Source organism: Gorilla gorilla, chromosome 18 (assembly GCF_029281585.2).
Source record: "Gorilla gorilla gorilla isolate KB3781 chromosome 18, NHGRI_mGorGor1-v2.1_pri, whole genome shotgun sequence".
Lineage (NCBI taxonomy): Eukaryota > Metazoa > Chordata > Mammalia > Primates > Hominidae > Gorilla > Gorilla gorilla.
Window position 1 is genome coordinate 27,446,778 of NC_073242.2, and position 12,069 is coordinate 27,458,846.

The 12,069-nt window shown below is 49.1% G+C and overlaps 1 protein-coding gene across 2 annotated transcripts in view; it reads right to left on the reverse strand.

Moving 5' to 3' along the window:
- GTF3C1 (general transcription factor IIIC subunit 1) overlaps positions 1-12,069 on the reverse strand; it is a 91,379-nt gene that overhangs the window by 33,465 nt on the left and 45,845 nt on the right. For both annotated transcript variants that reach the window (XM_019012586.4, XM_019012587.4), the window contains exons 11-19: positions 10,491-10,627; positions 8,859-9,012; positions 6,297-6,400; positions 5,304-5,488; positions 2,915-3,196; positions 2,467-2,612; positions 931-1,028; positions 349-445; positions 70-247 (exon numbers count right to left, since the gene is read on the reverse strand). In XM_019012586.4, coding sequence (XP_018868131.4) covers positions 70-247; positions 349-445; positions 931-1,028; positions 2,467-2,612; positions 2,915-3,196; positions 5,304-5,488; positions 6,297-6,400; positions 8,859-9,012; positions 10,491-10,627 — 1,381 coding nt within the window. The remainder of the gene's footprint in view (positions 1-69; positions 248-348; positions 446-930; positions 1,029-2,466; positions 2,613-2,914; positions 3,197-5,303; positions 5,489-6,296; positions 6,401-8,858; positions 9,013-10,490; positions 10,628-12,069) is intronic.

Here is a 12,069-nt window from a genome sequence, read left to right on the forward strand (position 1 = left end):
CCTAAATCCCAGTTAGCACACAGAAAGGAGCAAAAGCAGCCAGGTTCAGCCGAGACAGCCGACACCCACCTAGCGGGGTGTTGAGGCAGACGCACTGCAGGTCAAACCAGTAGTTTTCCACATCCTGCATCGAGTTCAGGACATAGAGGCGCCTCTCGAAGGGCCGGCTGCTGCGGGCCAGGTTGTAATGTGGGTCGCAGATGGTAGTGTCAACAATGACTGCATTCTTCTTCAAGAAGATAAAGACCTAAGGGGAGACACCAGACGGGGAGAACCCACATTGGGTCTGGCTGCTTGGAGACCGTTTAACAATCAGAATTTCCTTCGTTTGGGCTTGAGGGACATTACCTGATCTTTATCCTGAAACTTTTCCGTGGGACCAAACTGTAGCAGCCCCATGTAGCACAGCCTCTGAAGGTTCTCCACCACCGAAAAAATGTAACGCCTAGAAAACAGAGGGGGCGGGAGGTTCCCATCACACCACACTCGCAGCCGGCCGCAGGGGTCTGCATGTGGGGTGAGGGGTGCGACTTCCTTCTTCTCTTTTCCACCTGGTGGTCACTGGAGGACCAGCCTCAAGCCCACACTGCACTGAGGCCCAGAACTACCCAACCTAACACCCAACCAGGGCCACAGAGATCAACCCAACACTAGGGATTTGATTTGGAAAGTAAAAGTAATGAAAGGGAAAAAAAATTCCGATACTTGCAGACACTAGCAGCAGATTTTACTTTAAAAGAACCTTCAAATCAAGTAATAAAATGTACCAGCCCATACTTCATTAATATTAATAACTTACTAAAAATCTTGAGTTTTTGCAAGCTGGAAGTTAGAAACCTTTTCCTCTTCCTGGTGAATGATGGCTCAGAGCCCTGACTTAAGGGTTTGTTTGGACCTGCGACTACTCTGGGTCAGGTTCAATGGCCTCACCTCTTGTACAGAAGCTGCTGCCGAATGGGCCTGGGGAGAAAGCGGATCAGCGTGTGCTTCTTCAGCGGGTCGTTCAGAAATTCCTCCAGGTTGTCCACCTGAAGAGGTGATGTGCAGGTTCAGCTCGCCCTGAGGGCCAGGGCGACCTGCAAGAATCTTGAAAAAGTGCTCGCCACTATTTTCTGACCATAGTCTCCCTGAACCTGCCCACTGGGCTCTCCTTCCTGCCCCACCAAGTGCCCCTGCATCTCTGCCTTTGGCCTCGCTGCCCCTCCCCTCCAGCCCATCTACCACACTGCAGAGGGCAATAAACAGGTGCCCTCATACCCTGCTGGTGGGCATAGAAATTGCTAAACCTTTCCCGGGGGCAACATAAGAATATATACATTTATATTTTAAACAAGAAAAGATGAGATAGAGAACACGCATTCCTTTTGAAGCCAGTGATTCTGCTCCTATCCTTACCCAAAGGAAAAAATGCTGGAGCCGCCAATCTATGTCTACCCAAAAGGTATTCATCAACATGTCATAATAAATACCTACTCAACAGTAGTAAGAAAGTGGAATTTAAATGTCCAAAAATAGAAAATATTATGGTTAAATAAATTAGACACATAAGAATACTATGACTCTACTTAATATCAAGTCTAAAAAGTTAATGATGCAAAAAATACAAAACATTCTTTAGTCAAAAGCACAGACAATAAAAGAGTGAATATAGTTTCAATTCAGTTTGTTTTTTTAAAGGGAGATCACACACATACCTGTGTACATACAAGTATGGCATAGCAATAAAAGACTACAAAAACCTCACCAAGAAGATAATTACTTAGTAGTAATTATCTCTCTGAGTGATACAGTTATGGGTAATTTCTATTTTATCTTTCTCTATTTACCAAATTTCTAAAAACAACATGTTTTGGCCGGGTGCAATGGCTCACGCCTGTAATCCCAGCACTTTGGGAGGCCAAGACGGGCGGATCACGAGGTCAGAAGATTGAGACCATCCTGGCTAACATGGTGAAACCCCGTCTCTACTAAAAATATAAAAAATTAGCCTGGCATGGTGGTGGGTGCCTGTAGTCCCAGCTACTTGGGAGGCTGAGGAAGGAGAATGGCGTGAACCCGGGAGGCGGAGGTTGCAGTGAGCAGATATCGCGCCACTGCACTCCAGCCTAGACGACAGAGCAAGACTCTGTCTCATAAAAAAAAAAAAAAAAAAAAAAAAAAAAAAGTTTTATTGTTGTAATATAATTGTCTTTCTGTCTACCTACCTACCAATAGATCCATTTAGAAGAGCGAGTCTACCACCCATCCACCCAATCATCTTTCTAATCTAATCTAGTCTAATCTATCTCGAACAAATCCTTAAAATATTTTCCCTTGAATGAGCATCTGCCTATCCATCTATCCACCAATCCATTCATCTGGGCAACACCGGGTCTTCAAGTATCCTCCCTTGCCCAGGTGGAGTGTAGGCCCTCCAGCCCAGAGCTGAGGGGCCAGTCCTGTGATAATGGCTCCTGTCACCAATACCTTGTAGCTGACTTGCACAATCTGGATGAAGATGGAGAGGGGAAGGCAGAGGAGGATGTCGCTGACGAGAGCCCAGCCAAAGCCGAAGTCCCTGTGGACTGGGAGTGGGGGGATGTAGCGCATCCACGAGGCATCGTCGACATACACTAGGAAAAAAACGCACGGTTACCCCTGGCAGCCAGGATCCCAGTCACCATGGTGACACATGGTAACGTCATCTCCCAGGAGGTCTTGGTGTCTTTACCCCTAATTTGAGGAAAACTCTACTTGTCAGGCAGGAAGGAAGATGAGGAAGAAAGCCTGCAGGTTCAGGAAGTGTGGATTATGTTTCCATTTGGATCAGAGGCTGCAGCCAGTTTATATAAGGAAAAGGAACTATCATGTTTCTCCCTGGATCCTACTACTGGGCCTGCCCGCCCCAGGTGCAGGAGTGGCAGGGGCCTCTCACCTGTCTCCGTGGCAAGCTCCACTTCAGCCTCCCAGGTGACACCGTCTTGGCTGCCTTTAGATGGGGCTTCAGAGCAGGCCTCCCAGGCACTTCCAGAGGAGGACGGCCGGACGCCTGCCCTGCCTGACTCCTGCTTTATTGTTCTCCGTTCACTGATGAAGCTTGGCTTCTCCATGGTGTTGCTGGCAGGGTGCCCGTAGATGAGGTACCACAGAAACATGTGGACCACCCGCAGGCGAGGCATTTTGGGCAGAAACCCTAGAGAACGCCCCAGTCCGGGGACTAAAGCAAGAAAGGGAGAGGGCGGTGCTTGAAAAATCCCATACTGAATTCAGTTTAACTCATTAAAAAATGATTGAGTGCCAGTATGTGCCAGGGGCCAGAAAGATGGCAAATATTCTTACTGTCTTAGAGCTTACTTTCTAATGGGCAAGAACTGATAATAAAATATAATATCTAAAATAGCCCACCAGATGAAAACAGCTGGTGCAGAAAATAAAGCACAGATGGGAGAAGGGCTGCAATTCTACAAAAGGAGAGGCCTCACTGGGGAGCCTTAGAGTGAACTCCAGTTGGTGAAGGAGCTGCTGGCAGTGCAGAACCCTTGGGGCTTGCCTACGCACATTCCTGGAAGGGGAAGTGGAGCAAGGAAGCAGAGTGCAGCACCTGCGGCAGGAGGGCAATCGAGCAGGGAACCAACAAGGAGGGTGGGAAGGCTTGGATGCCCCTCCACATCTCATGTTGGCATGTAATCCTCGGTGCTGGTGGTGGGGCTAGGTGGGAGGCGTCTGGGTATGGGTGATCCCTCATGACTTGGTGCCATCCTCATGAGATCTGGTTGTTTAAAAGTGTGTGGCACCTCCCCCAACTCTCTCTCTTGCTCCTGCTTTTGCCAGGTGATGTGCCTGCCCCCCTTCACCTTCTGTCATGGCTGGAAGCTTCCTGAGGCCTCAGTAGAACCCAAGCAAATGCTGGCACCATGCTTCCTATACAGCCTGTAGAACTGTCAGCCAATTAAGCCTCTTTTCTTTACAAATGACCCAGCCTCAGGTATGCCTTTATAATAAGAACGACCTAACAGAGGGCCTAAGAAGCTACTGGATAAGGATTTCTGGCTTGATGAGCACTGTGCCAAATATTCCTAGTCTCAGTTTTTGTTGTTTATTGTTGTTGTTGTTGTTTTGAAACAGAGTCTCGCTCTATTGCCCAGGCTGGAGTACAGTGGCATGATCTCAGCTCACTGCAACCTCCACCTCCCTGGTTCAAGCAATTCTCCTGCCTCAGCCTCCCAAGTGGCTGGGACTGTAGGTACCACACCCAGCTAATTTTTGTATTTTTAGTAGAGACAGGGTTTCACCACGCTGGCCAGAAAGGTCTCGATCTCCTGACCTCATGATATGCCCCCCTTGGCCTCCCAAAGTGTTGGGATTACAGGCGTTAGCCACCATACCCAGCCATCTCAGTTCTTTTAAAGGGGCTTATTTCTTTGTTGATACAAATGGACTGTTGCTTGATTTTCCCCAGTGAGAGATGATGGCTGTGAGAGGAGGTAGGCACAGCAAGAGGGTGCAGGACAGGCAGTCAGAAGGCCCATCCGAGGAACACCCGCGCTGCCCCTGGTCCATTCGAGTCCAAATGCTGTCTAGTTGCATGCACTCACGCTGCTGTTCCTCTTTCACCTGTGCCTTCTAACAGGGAAACCTTGAAAGTAAAGGCCACACCGTGGGGCTGCAGCCCTAGGAAAGGGAAGTCACACACACAACCTCTTCCACTTGGAATCCCTGGGTCTGCTGTGTCCTGGACCTGACGCTGCCTGACAGACAGCCGGGCCCCGGTGAGTCAAGTTTGCTCTCCTTCCTGAACCAGCACATGTGCTGTGGCCCGGAGAGGAGCTGAGCATCCTGATTATAATGCCATGGCCACCTGCCTTGCTCAGCACAAGTTTAGAAATGAGGGATGAGGGAACCCGTCAGTGCTCCAACTCTGAGGAAATTATAGGAGCACTCAGACTCATCAATGACTGTGCTGCCAGGGGATTTGTCGAGTTGGGACAGGGAGAAATTTTCTGTAGTTTGTAGAATGTTCCAGCTCAAGGACATTCAGCAGAAGAAATTAATCTTTCCTCATATTGGGATCTAGCAGGATTTCATCTGAGTCTCTCCAAAGCCTCGTAGGGTATGGCAGGCAGAATTGTTCCCATTTTTGCAGATAGACAGACAGATGCTGGAAGAAGTTATGCGGCCAGAGTAACAGGATCCAGCCCACAGCTCAGACGCGATTCTTCTGACTGCGGCTCGGAGCTCAAATGGAGAGGACCAAGTGCCTCAAACATTGTCATACAAACAACAAATCAAATGTAACTAAACACAGACAAGAAGCTGCAGCTTACCTACAATGGGGTGATAATTTCTAAGCGGGGTTATGCCCATTTTATTATCACTTTTTTTCATCCGTCCACTTTCTGATCTAGAGGAAGCACTCAGCTGAGAGTCCCCTGATCCACTTGGGCCCTCTTTTCCTTGACTGTCTTCTTCTGCCTCCCCTTGGGGCACTGGAGGCTGGGAAGTTTTAACCCTGCAGTTCAAATAAACATGCAATAATGTACTGAGAAAATCAAGGGCTAAGAGAAAGGACAGAGTCTGTCTGCATGAATCAGATACAGCCTCTTGGCCTGGGGGTTTCAAATTCTGCTCCCTGTAGGGGCCAGGGAGATGATGCAAACAAAATGTCAGGTCACTGAAACTTTTGGGGGTGGTGGGGATTGTGGGGCCCTGAAGAGGGCACCCCCACTTATGGGTGCTGCCTTGTGAGAAAGGGAACCCAATGTGCTAGATCTTCAGACATGTGCATCAACGCTAGAAGTCAGTAATTATATGAGAAATTAATCAGCAACTGATTCAAAGTATGTGTGGCCAATACTTGGCAGATCCCACAAACTAGCATGTGCAAGCCAGATCAGCCCTCTGCCTGCCTGTGAGAGTTTCTAGTTGAGACACAGCTGAGAACTTTCTCCCTCCCCTGAGTTTTCTCTCAGCTCATTACATGGTTTATGAACAAAATTAGAAAAGATCTGAGAAAGGCAACCAGAATCACTGTGAGCCATTATGAGACTGAGTGAGTGTCAGACATCAGAGGCCTATGATGGGGAGTGCTCTGTCCACACTCTATCAGACAGAATAAAGACCATTAGGACTTTTTTTTTCCCCCTAAAGAATCCTGAAATTGGTCCTTATTGAGACTAGGAGATCATGAACCATGAACTCCAAACCAACAAATTCACTGATCCATGCAGGTATAAAGAAAGGGCTCTTCTGGATTGCTGTAGGCTGACACACAGGCCTGGCAGCCTTGCTATGGGTTCTTCCCGGGCACCTCCACTTGCCTGTTGGCTGTGCTTGAATTGGAGATCCGGAAGCGGACCTGCTCGATGGCACTTCTCACCAGAGGGTCGTTCTGGTCCATGGATGGGTGCACCACCAGATCCACCTGGAGAGAGAGGTTGGAGCATCCCACAGGGTGAGGGAAGAGCTAAGGAAGACTTGGCTCCACAAGTCGATTCCTAGCGGAACCTCAGTCATACCTGTTTTCATTAACATTTCCAAAACACGATTAGGAGATCGAAACAAAATTTGTTGCTGAACAGTTTGCTGGTACAGCTACTGGCGGCAAAATTCCTCAAGTGACCAAGCGATCAGGCTCTGCCATGGGTGCCGGGGCTGCTCGGCCCCACTGAGGAATCTGGCCTGGACACAGAGCTGTCTCCCTGCAAGTCCCTTACTGGGCTGTCACAGCCCACTGGTCTCTGTTGCTACCTGGAGGGCTGCTCCGTGCCCCCTTCCCACTATCTGAGAATTTCCCAGTTGCTTGTGAGTCCTGAGGGCTTCCATCTGGAAAAGGTAAGCAGCTTTCATTAATCTACCCTTGCTGAGAGTGCCATCATGGGACTCCTGCCAGGCGCACGTCCAAACAAACCAGCAGAGGATTTAGAGCTGCTTTTGTTGTTTTACCTTTTCCGAGCTACTGAAGCTCAACAGTTAAGGTGGTTATCATTTCATGAGAGATACACAGGATGAAAAACAGACTGTGTGGAAGGGAAGTAACTTGAATGCCCAGCAGGGAGAGGTGGAGTGGGGCAGGGTGTGTGTGAGCACACCAGCCATGTTGTGGCAGGTGAGGACGGCCAGGCCCCCAGGGAGCCAGGCTTCTTGCCTGTCTCTGCTGAGGCCGGGGACAGCAAGGTCAGGCTGTCTGAGCATCCACTCTGGCCAGCAGCTTCATGCTGAACATGGGCTCAGAAAGATCTGGAAACAGGGGGCAGGAAGCAACGCCTAGACAAGGGCTCCCGAACGCCACACTTGGCTCATTTTCTCCCAATCCTCATTTGTGAAATAAGGACCACCCCGCCCCCACCCCCAACCACCAGCTTTGTGGTTTTGTGACGCTCAAATGAGATGCAGTAAGGCAACATTTCAGAGAATTCAAAGGCAAGGGAGAAATATACAGCATTCACATTGCCCCACTTTCTGGGCAAGACACAGGAGCAAAGGCAAAAGACTGACACAGACGCACCAGCTCCAGCTCACATGGCCCCAGCAGATCAAAGGCAGCCAGCAGCACATGCTCTGGATGCCAGAGAAAGTCCTGCCTGGAAACCTACGCTGGTACTAGAGTCACATGCACACGACGGAAGCCCTTTCCAGCCGGAAAAACCAGCTACTGTAGTGGGACCTTGTGGCAAGAGGCCTGGGCACTTTCATTTTTGAGGTTATGTGGCCCCCCATGCTTACCCGCTGCCCCCATCCCTCGCCCACTCCCTCCAGCAATGCCTGGAGACACAGCAGATGCCTATGCCTTCCTGTCTCTCCCTAACCCTAGACTTGAGGGTGGGGGGTTCCTGTCTTCGGTGACTGCACTCTTTGAAGATCAACAGAAATCGAAGGCACTGCTACTACTGGGCTGCAGTTTTTCTTGGCCTTCTCTGAGGGAGGTCAGCACAGGAACCCACTGCCACTGCTCAGGGAACAAGTGGCAGGCTGGTGGGGGAGTGGGGAGCAGGGGGCCAGGGGACATTATTGTTTTATTTTAAAAATACTTATAGCAGATATAAAAACTGATGAGAGCCATCAATGCGGAAAGGATAGACACTGTTGTTTTTTAAGTTTTTTGTACTGCTCTGCAGTTTTCAAATTTCTCAAAAAATAAAAGCAGAAGAGCAAAAATGACCTTGCTAGCTTATTAAGAAAACAAAATATCAATGCAGAGCTTTCTTAAGGCAGAGATTTAAAATGCAGTCAGAAGAAAAGGTCAGGAAATTACGAGTGACTGTCCCCACACAACCATTCCCTTTGGCCCTGGTGCCTGGCTGTACCATCACAAATTACCCTGACCGTGAAAAACGTGTGCCTTAGAATGTCCGTGAAGATGCTGAGCTGCAGCTGCTATGGGAATGCATCCCCCCGCAAACTTTAAATTTTACAGAAATAGATATGTCGAGGCAGAAGAGATGTACTGCTCCCATCGGATAACCCGGCAGCGCATCCTCACTGACTCGATGCCATTGCTTCCTCTGGGATGTTGCCTCAGCTCTCCGAGGAAAGCATTCTTGCTGCTTAGTCTAAATTTCCCACCTAAATGTTATTTCATTTGTCCCTCAATGACTAAACTTCAATATGTCTCCGCCTGCCTTCTGCTTCTTCAAGGCTGACCACAGGGCTGGATGCCTGCACAGCTGCTGCTTGGAGTTGACATGCTTTACAATCCTAGCAAGTTTTCGCTCTTTTCTGTTTCCAGCTAACCCGTATTCCCCAAATCAGGAGGCATAATGGGAAATTCCAAGTCACTGGTAATAAAGCAACTACCAGGATACAGCAATGACAAGAGAAGCTAGACAAAAACTTCCAACAGCACGAGGCTGGCTCTGGGCATCGGGGGAGGCCCTGGTTACCTTCTTCTTGATGCCATCTTGAATGACAGTAGTCCGATACAATCGCAAGAGACCTTCCTCAGACAGGTTCCGCACCAAGCGGACAATGGACTTCTTGCAGCACTTGGTGGACACGCCTTCCTGCTTCTCCTGATCCATGATCATCTTCTGAATCCTGGGCATCACAAAATAAGCAGATAACACTCCCAATCTCAACATGGAAGGCCTTCCTCAACCCAGGCAACACAGACATGCCTCACGGTACCCAATAGAAACAAGGAAGGATCAAACAGGGTTTCCCCACCCTGGAAAGACTGGTTTCTTGAGACGTTAATGATTGTTTCCCTCTGTGGCAAATGTATCAGGTAAGGACAAGCCACCACAGACAGCAGCTCCACAGCTGAGCCTTTCACCAGCAACTCAAGAGACTATGATTTGAGATCATGATGGCAAGGAAACTGGGCACCATGATAGAAACCTGTCTTCACCAAGTCAAATGCTAATCTAACACCTAGATAAGGGCTGCTCTGGTTTATCACTAGCCCCTAAGATCTGAAGTGCGTTTTGTCTTCTCTCTGGATACATCTTCCTCTAGGTCTTACTGAGTCACTATGGTGATCTTTCCAGATCACTGATCATAGAATGCAGGGCCAGTGGGCGTGGTGGCTCACACCTACAATACCAGCACTTTGGGAAGCCGAGACGGGCAGATTACTTGAGGTCAGGAGTTTGAGACCAGCCTGGCCAACATGGTGAAATCCCGTCTCTACTAAAAATACAAAACTTAGCCAGGTGGGTGCCTGTAATCCCAGCTACTCAGGAGGCTGAGGCAGGAGAATTGTTTGAACCCAGGAGGCAGAGGCTGCAGTGAGCCGAGATTGCATCATGCACTCTAGCCTGGGTGTCAGAGTGAGACTCCATCTCAAAAAAAAAGAAAAGAAAATAGAATGCAGGGCCAAAAGGGACATTAGGAACACCTAGCTCAACCTCTCATGGCTCAGAGGCGAACAAGGTGACAGTGTGTGCAGATGGTCCCTACCCCCTCCCATTCAGTCCTCATTAGACATGGAGTATGAGGAAGAAGCCATGTCCCTGATGGAGGGTAAGGCTCCTCCTCACCGCGTGGCTCTCACACTGGGTGCCTCAGAAGCCTTGAAGATGCCACCCAGGAGGTGGTGGTGATGGGAGCTTACAAGAACCACCTCAGAGTTCAGAGCTTCTACTACTCCATCCCAAACACAGAAGCTCTACTTGTGTCTCTTGTTTTTTCTCCTCTAGAAGACTCTATTTGCGCAAAATGCACCACGGAGAACTAAAAGTCTGGAAGTAATGCTACTACCCGCTTAAGTGTCTCCATAGCCCTTCTGGAGCAACCATCTTCCAGGTAAGGAAAAGACGAACGCACTTTCCCTGTGACTTCTGCTTCCTGCTCAGTCATTTTCTTTCTGTCTAGCATGCTGATATTCCTCAGTATCTGCTCCTTTTGAATAAGAGTAAACTCTAAATCCTCCCTACCGCAAAGGAACGAGATGAGAATCTACACAGTGGGACAGAGATTTGAATGCCCCTCAGTGGTGTCCGTGGCTTGTGATGACCAACTGGTAGGAGGATTACTGTTAGTGCAAACAGACAGACAGACAGACAGCTCCTTACGTGAATAAACTCTCGATTAAGCGAAGATTGGTGACAGCTTCTATGATCAGATTCCTGCGTTTCAGCAGTCGGTAAGTTTCGTGTGGTTTGTCTTGGCCTGAGCTGTGCCTCCCAGTCTTCAGGGAACTGCTACTCTCCTAGAACAGAGACCGAAAGCACAAGATGCAATGGGCTCAGCAAGGCTTGGGGGCCACACACCACTCCTGTGGGTGCACTGGCCCTCTTCAAGAAACGTCTACTCCCATCTTTCAAGAAGGGAAGCCAAGAAGCCTGTTCTCCTACATAGAATCCCACTACTCTACCATCTCAATGCTTTGAAAATCAAAGACATTGGCCAGCAGAGGACCCCGGACCACTTTATGAAGATCAGCTGGTTTCAGGACAGAAATCAGAGGCATCTACTCCAGCAACTCCTGAAAAGGTGGAAGGCGTTCCCTCAATTCCCCCTTGGTTCTCCCACAGAGGAATGGAAGAAACTGATGTACGGACAATTACATGCCAGGTATTGTTGGGCTTTTTTCATCAAAAACTCTTAACACTTTTATCATCATAGTTCCCATTTTACAGAAGAAGAAACCAGGGCTCTGTGTGGCTAACTTTCCAGTGTCTCATGGGGAGTGAACGTGCCAGGATGGGGCCTCTGACTCCAGATGGAAAAAACCAGGGAAGTCTCTGGGCAAAAAGTGACATGAGGTAGAGGGGGGCTCTTGAGTTCAGAACAGGTTTCCTCCAGGAAAATTAGGATGAGTGGATCTGTGCTTCCTCTTTTATCCCCGCTAAATTGTCTGCTTCTCTTGTAATGTCTTTCTCTCTTAATGAGCTTAAAATGAACCTGTTTCACCCAACACTGGATCAAAATGTGAAAGCCCAAATGTGAACCCTATATGGAAAAGAAATCCTAACTCTAATACACATCTTGTGAATCACTGGACCCAAGTCAATGCCTTATGGTAGCCCCAGGGCATGTTCTGCTTGTCACCTCCCAGCTGGGAGTAGCACTTTCAGGAAATGAGAAAGCGCCCAAGGAGGTCACTCGGTGATGGTGTCTGAACGGCCAGGCCCCAGCCCACTTCCCTGCCCACTGTGGGAGCTCCAGGCAAGACACAGTTCTTTGCTGAAGGGGGAAAGAATCAAAGATTCAAGAAGAGTCCCAAGAGGGGCAGAAAGTCTTTTGTTCACCCTTGTGCTTCAGGGTGAAAAGTTTGGGGGAAAACCACGTGAGTGAATCTAGCCAGTTTCCATGGGGCTGCTGGACAGCAAAGGGAACGTGCTCTGCCAAGAGCCTCCCTGCAAACAGTGGGGGCCATTCTTCTCAGCAAGGATGCGGGGAGGACCATGGTGCTGCCATTACTCTGGGAATGGACTTCCATCAGAGAGAGGAAGAGCTGAACTGGAAACAAGTCAGGGACTTTAAGACCTGGTGGGAATGCGCAGAGGCGCAAAGGGGATGGCAGAGGGAGGAAGGCAGGCGGGACCCTAGGGGAGCTGCTGGGCTCCACTGCTGGAAGGCCCGGCCTCTCCGGTTAGAAACAATGCCAATCCTGACTCCATAGAGTTGTGGCATCCAATGAACAGAAAA